At 52.9% G+C, this 23,184-nt stretch overlaps 4 protein-coding genes across 4 annotated transcripts; all 4 read right to left on the reverse strand.

Moving 5' to 3' along the window:
* Positions 1-217: 217 nt before the first annotated feature.
* Positions 218-2,418, reverse strand: PG994_003876 (cyclin; the record flags this gene model as incomplete). Its single annotated transcript, XM_066855285.1, has 2 exons — positions 218-1,678; positions 1,735-2,418. The coding sequence occupies 2 exons, from the start codon at positions 2,416-2,418 to the stop codon at positions 218-220; spliced, it is 2,145 nt and encodes a 714-aa protein (XP_066719563.1).
* A 13,988-nt stretch (positions 2,419-16,406) lies between these two features.
* PG994_003877 (subtilisin-like serine protease) lies at positions 16,407-19,330 on the reverse strand (the record flags this gene model as incomplete). The annotated part of the gene is made up of 4 exons (XM_066855286.1): positions 16,407-18,530; positions 18,644-18,871; positions 18,910-19,035; positions 19,115-19,330. 4 exons carry the CDS (start codon positions 19,328-19,330, stop codon positions 16,407-16,409), a joined length of 2,694 nt encoding a protein of 897 aa, XP_066719564.1.
* A 2,033-nt stretch (positions 19,331-21,363) lies between these two features.
* Positions 21,364-21,567, reverse strand: PG994_003878 (uncharacterized protein; the record flags this gene model as incomplete). Its single annotated transcript, XM_066855287.1, has 1 exon — positions 21,364-21,567. The coding sequence occupies one exon, from the start codon at positions 21,565-21,567 to the stop codon at positions 21,364-21,366; it is 204 nt and encodes a 67-aa protein (XP_066719565.1).
* Positions 21,568-22,313: 746 nt separating this feature from the next.
* PG994_003879 (uncharacterized protein) lies at positions 22,314-22,589 on the reverse strand (the record flags this gene model as incomplete). Its single annotated transcript, XM_066855288.1, has 2 exons — positions 22,314-22,392; positions 22,444-22,589. 2 exons carry the CDS (start codon positions 22,587-22,589, stop codon positions 22,314-22,316), a joined length of 225 nt encoding a protein of 74 aa, XP_066719566.1.
* Between the last annotated feature and the right edge of the window lie 595 nt (positions 22,590-23,184).

A 23,184-nucleotide genomic window follows, 5' to 3' on the forward strand; every position in this document is an offset into this window, starting at 1 on the left:
TCGGTAAACTCCTCAGATGTTCGTGCATGCTGCAAAATCCCACCATGGGATTTACCGAAAAAACGCCTCGTAGATGCCCTCGATGCTGTCGCTGGGAAAAAAAGCAGGATTCCGTGAGAATAACCATTTCATATACCCTCTCTGTGGAACGCCGATGGCCATGCAAATAATGACGAAAAAAGAAAAAGCAGAAGTAACGTATGCGTCTACACCCTAATCAATCATGAATGATAATGGTGGAGAGCGTGGGCCGCTGGCATAGGGGTTGGTCGTCCACTGCCGTAACCAGGCATGAACTCGGGCACAATCCCAGTGCGGACGTTGTTGCGGCGGCCCAATGGCTGATAGTGCATCTGAGCAGAGCCCAAATGGTACTCGGAAGAGGAATGGAAGGAGGTGGGTAGTTGAGGGTGTTGACAGGGCGCAGAGGCTTGTACGGGCTGTTGCGCTGCTGTAGATAGACCGAAGGCGAGTTGGACATAGGGGTGTGGTGACCAGCATACGATTCGGTCAAAGGTGACGAGCCGTAGACGTTCAGGCCACGCGGACTGGTTCGCTTCGTAGGCGTTCCGTAGTTCGAAGGGGCTGTGTAAGCTGGTGTCTGAGGTCCGCAAGTGGCCATGAGGGGAGCCTGAGGCGCCCAAGTGGTCGCGTTGGGATAGACCGTCGCCATGGCACGAACACCTGCCCCAAGGGGTGGCAAGGAGACTGGCCCTTGAGAATAATTGGGTGGTGGCACGTAGGCAGCGGGTGTGGTCTGGCTGGTGTCCAATGTGAGGTGTGGCACAGGCAAGCGGGCGGGGTCGATGCCACCATTAGGCAATTGACGCGCGTGTGGAGGCATGGAAACGACAGATTGACGGTTTATACGCTTCGGCGCCGGCTCAGACAACTCTGTAGATTCCACACTTCGCTTCCTGGTTCCGTTAAAGCTTAAGCTGGGCTTGGCGGCCAAGGGCGACATCGCAGGTGTAGGTTGGAATTGACCGGACCAGCTCTGATTTGTGTTGTAGATGGCCGCGCTTGGCGAATAAGCTGGGACCGAAGCAGGCGTGCATTGCATGCTGGAAGGCACGACGCTGGTAGGCAGAATGCTGGTGGGCGAAGGCAGTGGAGAGGCGAAATTTCGGTGGGTTGGCGACGGCAGGTTCGGCTGCATGGCTCGCCGTGCTGCGGCCAACTCGGCAGCTCTCTCGGCCAACTCGGCCTTCTCGCAATACTCATGGAAGCACGCCAGCTTGTCCAACCACTCCGCCCACTGCTCCTTGGAAGTCAACAGACCATATCGCATGTTGCTAAGAAACTCAACCTCCATAACGTGGATCTCCTTAACAGCTATGCCGGATACCTCAGCCCATGTCTTGTTCGTGTAGGTGTTATCATCCAAGAACTTGTTTCCCAGCATCAGGGCGACGGTAAGAAGTCGGTATTCGCTTCCAGGGCTGCCATTGACTTTCGGGTTCGTGCTCTTGAGCCTGTACACGAAGAGCAGTGCCAAGAGGATCACGTTCTGGGTGACTTGGGTTGTCGATAGAATGGTGTTCACCCATTTCTTGTAAGCTCGGTCTGGCCTCGTGTACGAAGACAAAGGAGGGATCGGTGCATTCGGGTTGCGGTCTTTTACGCCCTCTGCCGCCTGGATAGTCTCCATATTTTCGAACCAGAAGAAACATGTCATCTGCAAAAACGTTAGATGTACGTTGGGTGGGAGTTATGGCATACACATTTGCTCACCAAAGCAGCGTAGTCATCCAGATTACCACCATTCGAGCTGATACAGGTCGGCAAGCGCAGGCTGTGCATGACCATCGTTGATTCTCTGCGGGAGACGGTGCCCCCCTCGGAGTGTGCGTAGCTTGATCGTGTGGAAGATGGCGTCGATGGCCGAGTGGAATGGTGTGAAGCTCCTGAGTGACAGGTGGGTACTGATGCCACGGCCGAGGCATGGTGAGGTTGCTGTGAAGGTTGCGGAAGATGCGGCAAATTCTGCTGGTGATGTTGCGGTGCCGTTTGGTAGTGATGTTGGTGCGGCAGTGGCTGTTGTTGTTGCTGCTGCTGCTGCTGCTGCTGATGTTGGGCTTGGCTCATGGAGAACTGGTTCAGCGTGGCATCACAAAGAACCATGCTTGGGCGACTGGCTTGCACCAGGCCGTTGGGTTGTCTCGCCAAAGCAACATGACTGTCGTACGTCGAAGAAAGCACTGGGTTGTGGTGGTAAGTAGTGCCCATGCCGTCCTCAGCTGGGGGCGTTCGAAGACCGCCCGAATAGAGGGCAGCTTCGTCGGCCACAGACGTCTCTTGTACCTTCTTCAAGCTCAAGGGCGGAGGCACAAGCCTTCGTGATTGCGGATATCCCACGGGAGATGGGAGATAGGGAGGTACGAATGGACGAGCGATAGTCGAGATGGCTGAAGACATGAGGAACAGCTAGAAATTAAAACCCCTGGGAGAGTTCAAATATTCTAGAGTAAAGAGGTGGTGATCGAGGGTGAGAACCCAGGGAGAGGATACTCAGAATCGGCGTGAGTTGTATTGTTCCCCTTGGGTGGTTGTTCCAATCATCAATCGTCAGGTCAAGTAGGCCGGCTTTTGTATTGGTCAGGATCGGTGCCGAGAGTGAATGCTGCAAGACTCAATATAGTCTGATAGTGAATCCGAATAAGTCATATATGAGCCATGTCGAGCATCAACAATCCGGACTGAAGTGTTACCAAAGCCGGTAAAGGTAAAATGCAGTAAACAGTAGGGAAAGAAGGAGACTTCAGTTTCGACTCTTTCGTTTCCGCGTTCCTGGTTCCTTCCTTTGGTTGGTGGGGATGTGGTCACGGAATGGGAGATATGTCGAATCGGGAGGACGGTTTGTTGCTGCAGCGCTTATCGACGAAGGTGCAACGGCAGGAGGAGGGTTGGGGATTGGGAATTACAACGAATGATGGCAGAAATGGCTTTGCCGTTCACGAGAAACAAGCATTTATGACAGAGAAGTTCAAATTCCTTGGACTTGCAAAAGTTCCTGAACTGAAGACGGGATGCAATTGGAACTTGGGCGTTCATTGAATAATATACAATCGTTAATAAGTTACGTATGTTCTAGGTATCAGCCGGATTGAGACTGGCGTTGCCCATGTCTGAAGAGAGATTCGCCAGAGGGACGCAAGAGTGGAGAGGGTTTTGGGGGGGCGTACGAAGAATGGGGAGAGGGGCGTGTACTGTGAGTGGGCTTGGGGCCGCTTGGCTGCGACTCATCAGTACTGCCACCGAATTTTGCGTGGATTAGTGCTCTTCCAGGGGGGTAAGGGTATTACTGTACTTGGTATTGTCGGAGCGGCAGGCATGGGAGTTCCAAGTGGAAGTGGGAGTGGAAGTGCAAGTGGGGAACGGAGGAAGTCACAGTGAGGAAAGTGAGTCCCAGGTCTCCCAGGAAGGTTTTTTAGTGCTGGGAAGTTGCTACGAGTACTGTACTGTACGTGAGCAAGCGTGTGAGAAGAGGCAGAGCGACATGGCTCTTTGGAAACCACGCTTGCCTGTGATTGGGAAGGTAAAAGCTAGGGGGGGGGGTGAAGTCAATAGGAAGACGGCCCTGATTGGGTGACATGGGGTGGGCGTGGGTGGACATGTGGAGGAGGAGGTGAGATGGGACAATACGGTACAATCGGACTGATGATGAGAGTCGGGTGGGCGTGTGTGTACGGTACTCCTCCGGCTGCTTTCTGAGCTACCAGGACCTACAAGCACAGTACACACACACGGCAGCAACAGACGAAGAGCGCGAGTGTGTGGTGTGAAATGTGCATGTCGAAGGTATGTATTAAGGCGTATGCTGCTTTCTATTGCATGTGCCGGTCGGGCAAATCACCTTGTCAGTACATACGTCCATACAGCCGAGCAGTCAACGAACAACCTTTCGGTGCGTACTTCATTGGAATTGATTGAACGGTTGATTGATCAAATGAATGCGTCTCTGGCATGGATGGATGGATATCAAACGTATCAATGTGCGTGTGTGCGTTGCGTGGGTGCGTAATGAACATGGAGATTCGATGTACCTGCAACTATGTACAGGCACCTAGCCTAGTCGGGGAGTAGGTGGTCAGGTAGTAGGCAAGGTCAGAGGAGCATGTAACCTGTCCAATGTAATCAATACATCACTCGTACCGCAAATATGACCGACCGACCGGAAGATAGACATGACATGCTAGTTTCGGCTGGATTGACTGACTCTGACTGGCCAGTCCCGACTGGTTGTGTCGTTGGTGGATGGATCACCGCTCGCGCTCTGAAATTGGTGTTGCAGGAACAGAAAGAATGAGAACAAACCCACTAAATCTAGCACAAGCAGGAAGAAGGAAATAATGCCTAATAAAAATAAAAAAAGGACTCGCTCGTCTTTTCTTGCTTGGAAGGCCCATGCCGTGTGTAGCGTTAGTGTCGTGTAGGTTAGATACATGCTCTGGATAGATGGTGCTGCTGCGTTTGCAGTGCACAGGAGGCGTAGCGAGGTACTGGCTGTGGTGTAGTAGCGTAGTGATACCACCAATCAATCAATCCAGCCAATCCAACGACACACAGCTGCGCACAATCGCAATCAAAACGAGATCCATCCAGCCAACCCAGGCTTTGCTCAAGTATGGATTCCACACCACAGCAAGTCAAAATGCCTGAAGTCAGAACAGACTCAATAACATCGAATAATGCTTTTTGCATCGCATCACCGAGAACCGAGGAGCGTCATACTCCCGTGCTATGTGGCTGCACGTACACCTATGGTACCGATGTACACACATGCCTCTAGTTCAGTTCACCGACGGTCCAAGACTTTCAAGGTGCCCTCCTCATCAATCTTGGAAAAATGGATTTTGCAAGTGCCCATCCCATCGGCCCCAGCAGATGGAAAAAAAAGATTCATCGGCGGGGATTTGCGTTGCTTGGTTTGCGCAGCGAAGTGGTTCCTACATAGCACACTTGCTTTGCGATTCTCGATCATCCATGGTTTCGACCAATCGTATCACGGCTCCCAAAAGCCTGACGAGAAACGTGGGTTCCATGGACCGGGGCCTCCTCTTGCTGCCTCTTCTCTTGTATCGCCGGGAGGGAGGAGTGTGTTTTAGAGCCCAGCCGGGACCCTTTTAGTGCATTCGCCATACCATGCCATTTACACCTCGTAGTCGCTTAGGCTGGGACGACAGGGAAGGGAAAAAATGCCGATTACAGAAAATCATAATGGACAGACAAGAAAAAAAAGCCCCCAACTCCATACTTTGCTACCTCCCAGGTCGATCATGGAATTGCGAGCGCCGAGAGGCGAGTATTTCCGTCCGGCATCCTCATAGTGATTTGTTATTTTCAGCTAGCTTAGGCACATGCAGTGCAGGAAGCGGAGTATTGCTTGTGATAGTGTAGTGTGGTGCGCAGCCCATAAGAGCAAAAGCCAGACACTGCTGACCAGGCAATGCCAGCCTAGCCTGGAGTCTTCTAGCCTTGATGCATGTTCAAAGGGGGCGGCATGGCACACTGTTTTCGGAACTGTGTGGTTGTTGGATGAGGGAAAAAAAGGGTTCAGGATCAATCATCAATGGACTAGGGCAAGGTTGGATATCAGTCCGCCCGACCTATTAGGCCAGCCAGCCAGGAGCCAGGAGCCAGCAGTAAGCACAGCAACGAGCAAGCAGCCTTGCCCGACACTGGACTGTCTTTGTTTGTGCGATGTGTGTGGCCCATCAACCACACGGTCCCATGCCGTCTTTCCCTGCTGGCTGCTGCAAGGACCAAGGATAGTCGTGGTATATGCTACCATCGGCGGACATGGCCAGGGCAGTGCGTCGGCCGTTCATTCAGTCCGGTCCAGCCCAGTCAACATGAAGCCTGTTCAGGTTCAATTATCACTGCATACCTCATACTACATATACATACCTGTGACCGCCTGAGCAATGCTTGCTGGGGCTTGCAGAGCCGGGATAAGTAAATTGCCTCTCTGGCTGTGGGACATTGGCGAGGCGCCCGCCCGCACAAGCAAGAACGATTTAGGACACACACTTCATGATCCAGGTGTATGCCCAACGTAGTGGTAGAAGAACCTTTGGCGAGAATGCACAGTACAGGTTGCGTTGCCGGTCTATGTAATGTTGGACCACCCTCCCGACCGACGGAGATGCGAAAGGTGGAAACACGAAACTTTGGATTGGCGAGGTCAAACGCCGCGCGCCCAGAGGAGCTCCTATCCTACACGGCAGTGGCAAAGGAAACCTGATAGCCTATTGAATGTACATGCCGTATTAGGATGTGTGTGATGGAGGGGAGGGGTAGGTAGGGGCAGGTAGGGGGAAGCATCACGGCGGCATCAGCAAAGCAAGTTGAGACCATCAATCAAACCACCGGCCAGCAAGCGAGATGGATCGTGTGAGTATGTGTGTGTGTGTGTGAAAACTCGCATTCCGGGGTTAATCATTGCCTAGCCGCAGTACTTTTCTAGCCTCCTCCTCCGTCCGTTCGTCAAAAGTCAAGGATGCGGGTTTGCGTTCAGAGTGGGCAGGCAGGGAATAAGTCCCCACGTAATGCGCGATGAAGGGCGAGCGAGGGAAAAATGAACGATTGATAGCCTCGAGTTTCATTCAACTCATCAAACCCGCTTGCGCCGATTCATGTAATGTACATCTGGGTATGGGGCGCATTTTTCATTACGACCGGTTTCCATGGCATGGCAATCATCGAACCGAACACGCGACGTGTCGATGACCATGCTGGTGTAAAGTGGTTGCAGGTCAGATGTATGTAGTCGTAGGTAGCACGTCTGGGGGTGGCCTCTAGACCAGACCAGACAGAACAAGACGCGCGCGACACTAACCAACCCCTCCCCCCTGATCAGTCGTCTCGGTCGGGTGCGAAAAGAAGAAGAAAGGGATGCACACTATGTACACACTGTACGTATAGAGCACCGCAGACAGACAGACGACGAATGAGTGACTATCCCAACTGCAGTACGGAGCAGTGGGCTGGTATGTGTTTCCAATCCGAGACCCCGGTCATAAGCCAAAATACCTGCCACCACTACCACAACCACTACCACCCAATCCAAGCCAGTCCAATCCAATCTGACGGCGCTTGATCTAGAATAAAATAAAACACTCACTCGCATCATGGGCTCCTGGAAGGCTCGGCTCAACAACCCAGGAATTGCGTGGTATCCTGACAGAATGGGCGAAACCCCGGCCCTCATTTTAGGTTATGTGGATGTTCAATACAAGTCCGGAATCTATACACGAGACGAGCAAAGAGACCATGCAACAACAACAACAACAACCTGCAACAGAGAGAATAGTCTGGGCTGCCGTCGAGATTGTTTGTATTCATTCCTTGCGTGTAGTTGGCTAAGACACCCAAGGACCGAACGAGATGAGAGGTCATTGGATTGATGCCTGCGCACAGGTCCGTGTAGCTAGCAAATGGCCGGATTGCCCAAGAATCGCAGCCGAGGCGAAAACGCTATATACATGTAGTGCAGATATGCGCAGGGAGATACTGTGCTACAGGCTGCCGGAGTACTCATTGGCTGGCTTGGCTGGGTGCTAGGCAGGCTTTGGCCCTTAGGCCCTGGCCCGGCTGGCTGTGCATCGTGCCCAAGACAAGATAGTACATATGAGACACATAGCTTCCTCCTACATCCATCCGTCGTCATGCCTCCTTTCCCGTATTCAAGGTTCCATGTTCACTGTCATCAATCAATGGTTGAAACATGGACCTTGTGTGGGCGATCTATTATTGTTGTTGTTCTGATTGCAACCTACTACGGACTACCTGGCTCTTTTCGTGGATGCTGCCACAAACAGCAAAGCGTTAGTGCGTACGAGAGCTCGCTTGGTTCATGTTCATCACTCTCGATCTGATGATGAGGGGCGTCCGCTGCGGCACCCGCCATGCCATGCCATGCTATAGCATACACGTACTGCAAGTATGTTAGGCAAGGAGGAAGAAGGGGGGGGAAAAGGCTTTCCGGTCTTACCTTTTCGGTAACGTGTTTCTGGCGCTGCGTGCACCCGCAATCGGCCGGAAACAAATTGGGAACGCGGCCGCGCACGAGACACAAGGACGGACGAAGTATGTGTAAGTTGCAGGCTGCCTGTGACAAGGGCAGGGTAGGGTAGCGTAAGTAGGCAATTGATTGCCAATCCAGGCAACTGACTTCGTCTCGATTGATATCGGAGTGTCCACCGCTTAGGTGTTACGCTATGCGCTATGAATCTCCGACATTCCAAGCAATCCATCCACCGGAGTCAATCAATACCGGCAGGCATGATTTGCTGAAAATGGATCGAATAGGATTCATTGAGGGGGGAGGCTGGCGGATGATGATACGACCATCCATTAATAATCTTGTCGGTCAAGAAAAGATCTTGTGCTTGCATGCCTGTAAGTGGGCGTGACGGTTGAGAGCGATCCACGCGTAAGGGACAGGAAGAGCGTTCGAATATGCGTATCCACGGAGTCTCCTTTGCCAGCTTCGCCAGGGTCATTATGCGTACATCCTTGGCGTCATCCTGGAGCTGATGAGTATTCTTAATGGAGGATGATACTGCTTGCCTGTCATTGGCGTTTTCGCGGCGGCATACACTATGTATGTACATATTACATACCTCACCTACCCTGCGCGGCCGCCCTTTCGATTGATGACTGGATCTAAATCGAATCGAATGTACTCCCCTCCTCCGAGAAGGCCCAGCCAGTAATAGAACGGGCCAGACGACGACAGGCAGACCGGCGAAGGCGCCTAACTCTCGCCTTTTTGTGAGATGATATTCATAGCAAGTCGGGCTGACCCATGGACCGTGGACGGATAATTCCACGCACTTCTCAAGCACCACTACCTTGGGCCGGGTAGATACTTTCTAGGTAGCCTGCTGCTTTCTTTGAATATGGCAAAACAAGAGTCTGTGAATGTACAGTACTCTATTGTTGGGTACGCGGCGCCGTCATCATCCGCTTGCTACTCTGTTTGGCCAATCAGACCCATGACTAACTAACCACCGACGTCTCCATTCGGATGGACATGGCCCTGGCCGTGTCCATGTATTCGCTGGGTTTTGATACCGGAATCTGGCCTTGGATATCACGAGTGCGAAGTGTGTCGGCTAGGCCAACCAAGACACGAGGTGCTTCTTCTTCTCCTTCTAGGTTAGGGTCACCGCAGACTTCTCGACTGCAGCTCGTTTCGTCAATCATAATCTACGATGACCTACGTCCGTGTGCGTATTACATGCCTGCAACATACATACGAATCTTCCTCGCTCGCCGATTGAGATACGCAACATGACCCGCTTGGCTAGTCGGTAGACTCTGGAAGACGATCGCTAATAAGAAAAAAAAAAGAAAAAACCTCGGTCACGGTCCCACGGCCAATGGTCGATAGAATTATCGAAGCCAGTCATCATTGCATAAGGCATGCCCCCAAGGCAACAACCTAATGGCTATCTATATACACTGCACATTAATCAACAAGCCAGTATTGCATACCTCTTTTCTGCCTCGGTGGGCCTCTCGTGTCTGATACAATCAATTTTGCTCTTGAGTCTTGACTCGGAAGTCAACCCCAAACCTAATAGCTCGGTGCCTCTGAAAATGTCGGCCAAGTCGCCCTCGAAGTGCCCGATTTGACAATGGGGCAACTAATCACATCATGCTCTTCCTTGACACCCATGCGTTTCGGCGCCCATACCGGCCAGCAATGTAAAATATTAATGTACAGGGCCAAGGCATTCTGATATATTGCCTACCGGACGGACTCGATAGCTCTTCTCTGATAGGCTCACAAGGCCGACAGTGTATATAGCGAGTATACCTGATGAAAACCGCGATTGCTCTCAAGTAGGACAACAGTGGTACTCCTTATGCATCTTCACCCTTTTGTTCTATGGTTTTGTCGCGAGCCGGTTCCCCCCGTGTCATAGTGTATTAGGTATGATATACGTGTGTTGTCTATTAGTCGGATTACAAGTGACCATTTGTAAGTTTGTATTTACATACCCGTATGTAGGTTGCGTTCCCATATCGGTCAGCCGCTAGTATCTTATAAAAATACTAATAATCCCAAGTGTCCAAGTGTGGTGCTGGAGGTGGACGTTGCAGGGTTGGGACAGGTTTTCGGAATGTCGTGATGATCATGCCTGCCTTCAGTACAAGGAGTGTCAGTGGATGCTGGATTCCATTCTTTTCAGCGGCATCATCATCACCCGCCGCCCAGAAGCCTACCGCCCGACAGCACAGCACCTAATAATAAGACCTGCCCACGCTACCTGCGCTTGGTTGGATGGAAGGAATGTCCTGACTACAACGGTACCTACTTGCATCTTACTACGGGTAGGAAGTAATGCGCTACGTACTGTACTGTGAAGACCTTAATCCATTGAATTGCAGGCAGTCCGGCTACGCAGGGAAACTTTGTTAATGGCACACCCTCTACCCCGGACCGCACTCAAGCCACAGTACCAGAAGCTATAGGGGTGCAAGGACAGGAGCAATGAATGAAACAAGTTCACTATCACAGCTCTAGACAGCCGGATGCATTTCCGTGAATCTCAGGTCGAGACAGACAACGGCATGGACCTGGGCCTGGATGATGAAGTAATCTGTAGTTGAGTAGATCGTGCCATACTCAGTTGAGCTCACTAATGGCCATGCAATCAAGCACACCTCTGTGTATGGTACGATGCTATTTCCAGCGACAATTCCATGTTTGCAGTTGGAGCATGTTGAAGGGGGTTGTGGCGCGTCGATAGTAGTTGCTTGCTGCGGCAGGTGGCGGAATTCTGCTACCCTGTCTCCCACCTGATTTGTGACAAGGGGTCGAATATCGGGTACCCGGGTACCTACCAAGGAGGGGCTGTACCAACAGGAGCTTGTCTTCTCTGCGCCAGAGCACATTGCTGATACATTCATCACATACGCTGGCTTTTATCAGATGTATTGGCCTGCTGTGGAAAGGGTTACCGAATAGGCGTAATAGCGGCCTGCTTTTCGTTCGCGTGAGTGGCTCGTTCTGGCCAGGCAGTCAGTCACAGGCAGAGACAACAGACTCACTCGCACCGAACTCCGACCTACGACAAAAAACAGCCCCTCTTCGAATCCCAAGGATTTTGACCGAAGCTGGACGATACCCTTCGGATCCTATCCTAGTCACCACCAACGCTCTAAAATTTCAGCTGCCAATGACTCGTTGCATGAGGACCTACCTGCATGAGGGTCGCTCGGGTGTCAGAACGACAGGTGATATCGCCCTTTTTTATTATTTTATTTCGACGCTCCGGGATGAACGGGGGTCCATACCTGTGTTTCGGCCTGGACCATCTTTAGAAGCTCTTTTCATGGTTTCTTTCGGCCTTGGGCGGCGGCGGCAGACGACGTCCCTAACACATGCACTTGCGATACCTGCCTACCTAGCTGTGCTGGGGCAGGGGCTAAGAGGGGTGAGTGAGTGATGGCGTCTGGAAATACTGACCTATGATGATTACAGGACCATGTACACTACGTCGTTGGAGCATTTCGCCGTGTCGTAGTGCAGAATCACAAACAAGAGGGCCCGGCCGATCTTGTCCCCAAATCTATTGCGAATGGTTCAAGCAATCTTACGCACATATCTGTGATGCGTATGCGAGCGAGCCAGCGGGTAGCCTTCTAATCGAAAGGCCCAGACTGTAGCTAGAGTCCACTATGTATTTACATATCTAGCTGCAGTAAGAGCCGGCGCTCAGCGCTGATTCAGTCTCGCACCACAGTTTCAAACTCAAAAACGCACCACGATGGACTACCCATCACGACGCGGTGCAATTAGATGCAAAGCAAATTGGCAACCTTTTTTTACCTTCTCCATTCTGGATTGCGTCACCATCACGAGTTCAGACTGTCGCGAATTAATTTACTTACAGCAAGCATGTTCAATACACATCAGCATCCATGCAACGAAGAGAAGATAGGACCGCTCATTACACGGCCTCAGTACACACAACATCAGCCTTAATTAATATACTTGCAGTCAGCAGCGCACCCTTGCGCGTCCCGAATCCCGCCACATTAAAGGCAGAGTCGCAACCGGCGTCAGTCAACTGGCTTGGACTACTGAAACCTGCAGCAGAATGCTCGGCACATAACACGGACAAAGGTGAAGTGAGCAGCGCCCTGCGCTCGTACATAGAACCTGGCTATGCCGATGGTTTCAGCCGTGGACAGTTAGCACCCAGCCCAGCCTCGGACCAACTGCACCGGGGAACTATTCCCCGTGGGCCGTGGATAGGAACGACGGCTTCCTGGCCTCGAGAGTTGTCGCGCACCCTTCTTGGACGATGCCGCGCGTAGATGTTGGGCAGAAACGGCATAGGCAGATCGGTGAAGCGTCGCACCGATCGAACGAATAAACAGGTTCGACCAGACCCAATATCACCAGATGGCCAGATCGCTCACATCCCTTTCGCGACAACCGATGTCCCCTGGTGGTGGATGAGAGAAAACCTAGCTGATATTCCGGCCCCCAACTACCTGCCGGGTGGCCGATATTCTTACCTCGGCGTTAAGAAATCGAGCTATATTCTTAGGGCGCCTATCAGCCAACGACTAACAAGCGGTGCTGTTCGTCGCAAGGGGCTCCTGGCTACTGGCACTGGTTCCGCAGTTGCCTCCTCACCGGCACGAAATTCCATCTGTCATGGCCAGCCACCGTAAGCTCTCGATACAAACAAGCAGGGAGCAAGGTCAAGGTCGTATGTAAGTAACAGTAGTCTGGTGTAAATTGGATATCGGTGTCAGAAGCTGATGACCACCTGCCGCCGGTGGGGAGCTTGCTTCCTTATGACATCTGGACGTGCTTGTCCTTTTGCCCAGACTTTGATCGGCCGTCTGACTCTATTCACGGGAACAAGGCAACCTCGCCCTCGCTGTCTAATAAGTCAGGGAGGTTCTGTCCTCGAATGCCCAAAAATGAACACAACCGGGCCGTCACGAAACCTCAACTATTGTTAGTAGATTCATGTGTACACAATTGTGTACTTAAAACAAGTCCGCCAATCTGGAGGTAATCATATCGCTCTCTGATATTGGGCACATTCTTGAAGGGCATGTTTCTAGAGATCCGTATCATCCAATCAGAAGGTAACTCAGATACTTCCTCGATAGGCTTAAGTCAGCTTCCCTCTCATGCCAAGCCGGCTTCTACTTTCACACCAGGTGCACACTCATTGACTGATAGGTGGTTTGAGATGATTGTTCCAGGCGAAACGAGGAAGTTCGTTTTCTGTCCCATACTCCCAACAACCATCAACCAGCCTTCCGTTCTCCTCACGCTCGCTCACCAGCGTATTAGGAACAGCCCTGTGGCCTGCGGGGTTCTACGGCGGTACATCGTACTGTACCGTCCAGAGGCACTGTGGTCTGCCTTTTTTCCCCTCCAATTCCCAAACCAGGCCCTTGAAGTCGCGCCTCCTGGTTGGTACCTTCTGCCTGATTCCCCATTCGTCCACTTACACACTTTTACTTGTATGATCCTGGCCAGGCAGGTAACGCAACGCAGCATTGACTGTCGATACGAACGATATCAAACGCACACACTCACACATTTGACACGCACACCGTTCATTTGGAGGGGTGGTGGTGAAATCTCACATTTGTCGGATGCTGTTGTTTCCACGTCCGCGGTCCCGCCCGACTAATACCCGTCCCGTTCGACACCGCACACACCCAAACGGTTTCGCAGTCTCCTTATGTACATCCTCCAGGTTTGACACGAGGATTGTCACAGTGTACATGCCTGTAATATACTCCCCATTTTACATACTCGGCTTCTGGGCCAATACTCGGCCCACTACAGCCGACTAGTAAACCTACTTGCTCACCTACCTAAAATGATCGGTGGTCTGCGTAAGAAAATGTCTTATCAAACCAGTAGTCCGTCCATCCTTGTGGACACCACTTTGATTGACTGTTCTAATTTTTTCTTTGCTCCTCCCTCCTACAGCACCACTACAACCCCTTCCCTGACTGGATTGGCAACGATGAGAGGTCTAGCCGTTCGTTCCATTGCGTAAAGTAATAGTAAAAGGAAAATGACCCATCCTCTCGCCGGACGGACAACCGCTCCCTTTTCAGGACTTTCCACGGCAGATCCCTCACAGCTCGGTCTACCTACATGTACTAAATAACAACCCCCCGCCCTGCATACCATCCATTTGAAATAGCGCGCGCCGCCCCCTTCGAGCGGCGAAACCTCACACCCGCGGCTTACACGAGGCAGAGTGGCAGATGGATGTGACGGAACCGTCGTCCGCATGATCCGGATTCGCCCACATGATGCAACCAGGAAAAAGACAGGTAAACGAGTTGAGGGTTTGCTAGCCGAGTAGGAGTTTCTCTCTCTCTCTCTATAAGCGAGTACTTCATTCCTCTTACCAGTGAATGCAAGCCATAAAGACGAAAGGGGTACAATTTGTTTTATGTCACACCAACCGACCAGCCAGCCAGCCCGCCAGCCCCTGAGTTGCTTTGTGTGCTGAGCCAACGTATTATCCCGTCTCTTTCCCACATCGTCAGCCACCTCGCTTCAGCGTAGGAGAAATGCCCCTCACCATACTCTAGGTTACCCCTCAGTCATTGATCACGGCCGCTTTCGTATTTCAGAAGAAACCCGCCGGACTGTCCTTTCGCTGAATTAGGAGACGAGGGGGGCCCATGTGGAACAATGAACGGTATTCTGTCGTCTTGTCTCTGCCCTATTTTTTCACTTTGACTTAGAAAGAAGGGTCAGTGAACAATGCTCGGGTGATTGGCGATGATTTCGCAAGCCTCACGTTTCGTTTTCTTTTGCCTACCCGCCGCAGGTCTCACTCACCAGGCGACCGATTGAAATGGTCGCTCGGTCTGGGCTATGTGTGCAGTGCAATCTTGCAACGTCGGCACGGTTTTTGATATTAGTAGTCAGTCAGCCAAGTCAGTCAGTCGTATGGGGCGTGAGTGAGTGAATGCACACCAGTGCAAGTCCTGATCGTTGCGGAAGAGCGTCCGTCTGTCCCCCACGACGACGACATGAATTTGCCAAAATGGTATCACCGGCAACGACACCCGTCGCACCGGAACCAGGATGCCTTTGATGGGGGTTCTAGGTCACGTCTCTCGCAGCCTCTCCCATCTCCTCTTCGGTCTCGGTACCAAACATGTGAATGAATCATTGTCAGTTTAAGCGTTATTGTCGCCAAACGTCGTTTACCAGCCTGCAACCGCCCACATCCTCATAAGCAGCACACAGAGGTATCCATAAGCACCATCTACGGTCAGTCAGCGACGAGATTTGCTCCACATTGTCATCTCATATCTTCACAACCATTCATATATGCCAATAACACAGTTTCTATCATCAACTGAAAGAAGCATCTTGGCGCAGGGGAAGCGCGCCGGGCTCATAACCCGGAGGTCCTTGGATCGAAACCAAGAGATGCTAAGTTGATTTTTTTTTCGCTCTCACATCCTTTTTACTTGTTGATTTTTGTTCATTTTCACCACCGCAATTGATTTCCTCATTCCTCCCGCCTCTACTGAATAGAAGTTTCAAGTCCGTCTCGCTTGTTACCGTTTTCTTTTGATGTGATCAGTCCTTCCCCGCGTGACCGTACTACACCTCGTATTAGAGGTTGGTTTATTATCTATAGGTCTATTGTTATGCATTGCTAATTGTTGTCAATGTCGCATCGTCGAACGGCCGTCCGTGGCATGTGAGATTACTTGTATGCTGAGGAAAACAGAACCTTGGTTCGAATCGTATTGAAGCAAACACGTCGGGCCAAAAATTACATGGGTATGCGACGCTTAAAATATGTCTTATCATTGTCGCGCATCGCATCCCACGATGCCTCGCAGCCAGGAAGATGGAAACCATGTCTCGCACGCCTATCCTCAGAGTTTCACTCTCATATGCGTGTGCACACGGACAACAAGCCCAAAACGAGCTGAATGACGGTCTCTTGTGTGTTCTTGCAATCAGGCTTGACTTGAAGTCGGCATGCACATCTACTATGTTAGGGGCTGGAAGGCTAATAATCCATGCAGACCACAGCACTGAGGCAGTGATGTTCGCATGTGGCCTGCAGGCTACCATGAAAGACAGAGAGCTTCTCTACCGCTGCCTATCTGGACTTGCCAGGTAGTGAACAAAGCAGCGTTTACTTTGAATTTGAAGCACAGCATTGGGGCCATTTGTGCGGCATCCTTCAGTGTGTGCCGTAAATGTATTACATCCATCAGATATCACGTGTATACTCTTTGATTCGATAGTAACATTATTGAGGTAGGCCATATTCACATGAGCTGGGACGTGTGTGCTACCACATTAGTGAAAGTAAGTACACGAAGATCGTGACAACCACGCACAGTCTTTCTGCTCTTCAGCGAGTCCACTTGATCTTGACCGGGGGCGACGTCGCTTGCTGCCACTCGGACCTATCCTCGCCCGACATGAACGCCGCCTGCGACTTGGCCACTACGACGAACTCGCCCGCCGGCACACGGCTGCCGTTGCTGAAGTCCCCGCCCCATCCCCACCGGCCCCCGTTGGCGTACGCCATCAGCCCGAACGACATGGGAGGATCGCCCAGCGTCGCGCCCGTCGCCGCGTCCCGGAGCTCCGTCACCACCCGCCGCGGCATCAGTGCCAGCTCGAAGGCCAAGTTGACCGCCTCGTCCGGCAGCGTCACGGTGCCGCCGGGCTCGATGGTGCTGTCATCCCCTCGCCGCTGCCACGCCAGCGTGTGCATCGTCGGCGTCGCGTCGAGGCTGCCGGCGGCCAGGCCCATGTAGGGAATCGTGTAGTCGAAGCCGTCGGAGCCGTTGAGCGCCAGCCAGCCCGAGAAGATGGGCAGGCGCGTCTTGTTAACGCCCGGCGGGTCCGCCGCCGCCACCTCGACCGTGGCCTGCCCGCCGTTTCCCGGGACGGTCACGCGCGCGCCCGTCTTCGGGTACGACAGCGACGCCGCGAAGTCGGGCGTGTAGAGCCCGTCGTTGGTGAGCGCGCCGTAGTTGCCCAGGCGCCACGTGCCCGGGCGGAACGGGTACACCGTCCCCGCGGGGATGTTGCCCAGGTCGTAGGTGATGGCGTCGGGCGTCGGGTTGCGGATGGTGAAGACGGCCTTCTGCCGGTGCGCCGTGTCGTTGAACAGGATCTTGTGCACGCCGATCTCGCACGGCGCCCGGATGGCCTTCATGGCCTGGACGAGCCCGCCGCCCTGCTGCGCGGTCGACGCCCGCTCCAGGCCCGGCTGGTCCCAGAGGTCCTGCGGCGCCGCGCGGACGAGCGGCGCGGCCGTCGTGCTCAGCAGGCTCCGGAGCACGCGCCAGTCCTGGGTGCCCCGCGCCTCGGCGACCAGGGCCGCGACGGCCGCCACAAAGGGCCCCGACAGCGAGGTGCCGCCCGTCACGAGCCAGCCGCCGTCCGCCCGGGTGGTCAGTATGTCGTTCCCGGGCGCCGAGACCGACGTGGGCATGTAGCCGTCGTACGTCGGGCCCCAGGCGGTGAAGTCGCTCATGCGGCTGCCGCACTCCTTCTTGTCGACGAGCGCGCGCACCCTGTCCGGTGGCGCCGCCATGTTGACCGTGACCGTGGCCCCCGACTGTAGCAGCCGCAGCCAGTCGTCGCCCTGCTGCTTGTTGGTCAAGGCGATGGCGCGGAGCGCGGGCGCGTTGACGCGGACTATTTCGATGCGCTGGTCCGCGTCGTGGTCCACCATCATGACGTAGCGGGCGCCCTTCTCGGCGGCGCGGTCGGCGAGCTCGATGTCCGAGCAGTAATTGCGGGGTCGCGGAAGCAAGACGAGACGGTTGCTCAGGTCGGGCACGTCGTCGGGGAATAACTTACTGCAATGGTCGCTGTGGTCGTCCATGTTCAGGTCGAACCAGAGCGGCGGCACTATATCGTTCCACCCAGCCGCCCCGGGGCCGGGCTCGCCATCGCGGCAGGCAAACTCGACTGCTTCACCTTCACCATCACCACCCGAGCTCTGGGTGTTGTAGGTGGACACGTTGGACAGGGTATACGAATGGGTATTGTCGACGGCGCCCACGCCGAGCGCCTCGGCCGCCTCGGCGGGCCGGCTCGTCTTGAAGACGCCCCCGGCGCCGTGGCTGCCCGCGGCGACCACGATCAGCAGCCCGCGCCGGCTCGCCGCATCGAAGGCGAGGTTGAGCGCGAAGTCGGCCCAGCCGTCGATCGAGCCCATGCTGTAGACGACGGCCGTGACGCCGTCCTGGAGCGCCTGGTCGAGCGCCTGGATGAGCTTCTCGTCGTTGCCGCCGTGGGCGCAGCCGGCGATGGCGTAGCTGCCGAGCTCGACGCCCGGCGCCACGCCGCCGTACCCGCTGAAGGACGAGCCGCCGTTTTGGGCGGCGATGACGCTGGCCAGGGCGGTGGCGTGCGACTTGCACTCGGGGTCCGGGCTGGCTTTGTCGTCGTCTTCGAGCCACTCGCGGCTGGAGGAGACGAGGCAGCCTCCGAGGGCGGGATGGGTGTAGTCGATCTGCATACCAAGAAAGGCGCGGTTAGCGAATCCGCTCCTTCAAGAACCTGGCAGAACAGCCAGCCTTTTGCCGCTCTTAGATTGGAAAACATAGCTCGTGGTTAAGGACTCACCCATGCGTCAATGATGGCAATCTTCTGGCCCTTGCCTGTATAGCCCGCTGCGTGGGCCTGGTCGACCTGGGCCATCAGATGCTCAGTCTGGGAGTTGTTCTGCCCTACGTGCTGTCTCTTGAACAGCCCCGACGAAGCGCGAGAAAGGAGGGCTGGGTCGTCGCCATGGAGTATGGCGGGGAGGGGCTCTGGCTTGGGGTGCTCGCGCATGGGGGAGACGGCAAGGACCTCGTCGAGCGTTGCGATTTTGGTAGGGTGTCCTCTACATCGTCGACGTAGCCGTCTCGGCTGATCTGGATCGAGATCCCGTTGAAGACCTCGCCGGTCAGGTCCACCCGCAGAGACGCTTGGATGCCGAGTTTGCCGGACAGTTTTGTGAGGAACCCATCATCCTGAAATGGCGATCATTCAGTCAGAACACAGTTCGACAAAGAAGCATGTCTTCCCTAAGGGAAAGCAGGTGTGGCTTACATATTTGTAGTTTCCCTTGAAAGCGATGAGGTATGCACCTTCAACAGCAATGTGTTCAGACTGGGCCGCAAAGAGGGGCTTCCCTTCAGCAGTCTGAGTGGTGCCACGATGTTCATCGTCTACACGCACCGTGCCGCCACCAGCCTGGAGTGAGGAGTGGATGAAAGATAGGAAAGGCAAGGCCGCCCATAGTAGAGAGCATATGGATACTGACATTACGTGATTCACATTGGTGACTTATATACGTGACTGAATGGTATGAATGAGCCACATCTGAAGTTGGATATGAGTCGATGCTCATCAATTTCCACGCATAACCAACCCTCAATCCCATCGCTAATCCGATCACTTCCCAGCATATACAGTCCGGCCTGTCGGGCTGCCACTACGGGTATGCGGGCAAAAGCTACACGATATTATACCGTCACGTGCGGCGGTCGCTTCACTGCTTGGCAGAATCAATGTTGCATTTTCCAAGCAAGGAAAATAATCAAGTGATGACCAAATCCGGCAACAGGGTATATAAATGTTTTCAAGCCCCTTTTCGCTGTACGAGATAGCACGGGAAAATACCATTCCGTTGATGCGGTCCTCCGATCTCATTTTGTTGGTTCGATCCTGCCCCCGAGTAACCCTTTTATTGATAATTTTATACCGCCCACGACGGAATGAAGGAAGGCAGTTGGATGGCAAAAGGGCTTGGCAGTCGACCAAAGAACTTCTCTTTTCAGCCGCACAGGAATCTGTCATTACGTTACTGGAATAAATGGATATTGCAGACAAGTAGGATCAACTATGTGATTCCAGGAGGTTAAACATATGATGTGATGTTTTTTCAAGATATCTTCCAAGGCAGCATTGATAGCCGGAATCGAGTCTCCTGTGATACGCATGTTCTTGGCAACCTACTTGATCAGATGAGAAGGGTGTAATAGTGCCCGAAGGAGCTCGTATCAAGGACGTAGAATTTTATCATGCTAGACATCGCGGGATCGGATCTGTGGCCATCACATACAAACATATTTCCCTCTAACATCTTCGACAGTCATTCTGCCATTTCCATCAGACTAGCTAAAAGAGCCGATATGGTAATACAGGCCGGCCTGGTCCATCGGTTATCATTTCTGTGTGATCCCTTACCTCTGGACAGAGGACATTCCTTTCGATCATGACTCGTCACGACATGCAATGGACTTTTTGAACGGCAGCCAGCATCTACCTAGCCCTCAGCTGAATATGCTGTTTTGAGCGTGAGACATGCAGCCTCGTCAAAACATTCTCTTTAGTTGCCCTTGAGGCAATCCAAACAAAACCTTTCTGGAATCAGATATCCACAGATCCTGTTTGAATAGTTTGGTTTGATATTGTGTATTTCCCAGCATGACTTCCGACTCCGAGACGTACGTGATCTGCCGATCTTACAAAGTGTCAATTACGGCTCGATAGATGTCAAATGATAGAAATGGCAGCCCGAACCGATATTTTGGTGCATGTCCATGTTTGACTTGTTGACCTAGACTTGGCTTTTCTGTCATGTCGAAAGACCAGACGAAATGTGAAACCCCATAGGTCCTCGTTTCATCTAGTTACATCCGCGTTGCAAAACCACAGATCAGCTCGCTGCAACTGCGATATTCTACTAAATATGCGCAGGACGAAGAGTCATATCATGTTACTCTTAGCATGTTGCGATTAAAGAAGCGCTCTGCTGGGTGATTGGCCCCCTTTTTTTTCGTTCCCATTGATCCTCCCCCCTTTTAACTTTTTGTTAGGCAGAGCCACCAGATTTGGTCCAAGGCGAGGCTAGTAAACGTAGATGAAAGAAGTTTTTACCGGGGAAAGGAGCTCATGGTTTTTATGTTGCAAGCAGGCAGTAGTCATCATCAACTGGTTCAAGGTTCTGGTTAAAGATACTTGAAATTGTGCATAGTTTTGTTGCATTGATTTTGCTTTCCACTCCCCGGGCTGTGAGTAATCCAGCCAGGGAAACTCTACCCCATTCTTGGAAAATTTCCCTTCGCAAGTATCAGACATTGTCAATAAAATATAGTTCCTGACCACATGTTAATCCAGCTAGTCCGGCCCTTGTCATATCCAGGAAATCCAGCCTGGAGAAAGTTCGCGTGCCGTGCAGCCGAAGACGAACGTGTAATTGGAAGGCATATTAACCTGCCTTCCTAATCAAAGGCGCATCATATTGGCTCCGTGCTGTCCAATAACTAAAATCCAACTTGGTAGAAGACAGCCTATTAGGAGGATCCTGACGAGGGCTTCCTCCCTAGCATGGGCCTAAATATGCCCTTGGAGCTCGTGCGGGACAGGGGCGGCGAGGTAGCCGACCTCTCCGAGGAAACCGAAGACTTCGTTCTCTTTAGGCGCCTCAGGGGGCCATCGAGAAGATCGCCGAGGTACCGCGGCTGCTCGGGCCCCGGGACGGCGATCATGCGCAGCATCTTCGCGTGGTGATGGGATGGTTCTCGGGACTTTTGTTGCGGATTATTTCGTGAGTGGTCCTTACCGGAGCTTCGGCCTCGTAGTATGGCAATTCTATAACTTTGGGACAGTGATAGTGATCGACTTCTTGGACACTCCTCTAGTTCCCTGGTAAGTTATGTGATTTCATACGGGTAGGGACGATGGAAAAAATACCCGCTCACTCTCTCGATTATAGTTGTGTAACAAGTCGATCAAACCTTCAATCAAAGATGCAATAGGATATACTGCTATAGAATATGGTGTTCCAAGTAACCTGCTTGGAAAAAAAGGGGCTTGCTACGATCACCATCTGCGGGCATTGCCGTTGGGGCGACTGTTGATTATATACAGTTTCTAGAATTTTCTTTCGTCTCAACATACATGACACTGCTCCTGGTAAATAGAATCATCTTGTTCGAACTTGTTGGACTTGGCTGTATCACTTGGCTTTTGATCTTGTGACGACGGGTAGAGCCAAGATTTACTCCAGATCAGGCTACTGGGAGAGGCTGGGTTTGCCACACCAATGCTCCATGTGAGGTTGCGCGTTCATGTATTAGAATGGGCGGCAATAGGCAAACAGCCACCCGGGTGAAAAGAAAAACAGCAATGACAAAGAGCATCCAGAAGACTCACCGTGCCGCGCATCTCGTGCTGTATTTGAATCGGCGCTACAGCGGGGCGCTTATTGCCCTCGTAGGGGGGATCGCAAAGGCACGACCAACTAGGCCACGAACATGCCACGAACAGGCGTCTTGAAAAGCTTCTTAGCCAGCCAAGGCGCGACGCATGCAGTCGCAAGGCTGCCAAGCGGAAACGAGGAAAACTTTGAATCCGTTAAGTCTATTGCTTACGACAGTAGCGTGCGCCAGATCGTCCGGAGTTGCGCCAAGCCGCGGCCGGGGTCCGGGGTCCGGGTCGGGGTTCTGGTTAATGCTGTTACAGTCGTCGAAGATTTGAGCTCTCTTTTGACCTCTGCCTCCGACGTCCTGTCCTTCATCGTCACCACTCTGAGACTCTGTCACAGTGTCACATCGAAGAAAAACCGTCAGAGATGGGAGAATTAGTCCGAAAAGAACAGAAGAGCCTCAAAGCACCACCCCCGCGCGCGCACCTGAGTCGATGGGATGGTGTTCAGTGGAAGAACGATTCAGTCTAGCCTGTCAAATCACTTGGCCTACAGGCTGCAGCTCTAGCTCAGCTGGCTGCGACATGGGATGGCCGCGTAGCTTACCGTAGCAACAAACCTTAGATGACACCAGGGTACAACCCGTTTCTTCTTCGATCTCAAATCGAAGCCGCACTAAATTAGAGTAAACCGCTGCGTCGCACCGCCAAAACGCATCCCCGGCTTCAAACGCAGGAAATAAGGGCACAGGGAACTAACTCTAACGGCCCAGGACACAAGACCTTTTTTTGTTGTTGTTGTTCTTCGTCCCATCCCACGGAGCCCAGGTTATGGAGGGCCAGGCTAGTAGCGATGGACGGGAGTGCCCTTACGACTAATGATTGAACCCAAAATGGCCCGTTCGGAAAACCGGGAGACTCTGGAGGCCCTGGAGGCCCTTGATCGGCCTACTCATCCTCGTTCGCAT

Source organism: Apiospora phragmitis, assembly GCF_038363925.1.
Source record: "Apiospora phragmitis strain CBS 135458 chromosome Unknown utg000004l:1.0-3135199.0:1.0-3139288.0, whole genome shotgun sequence".
NCBI lineage: Eukaryota > Fungi > Ascomycota > Sordariomycetes > Amphisphaeriales > Apiosporaceae > Apiospora > Apiospora phragmitis.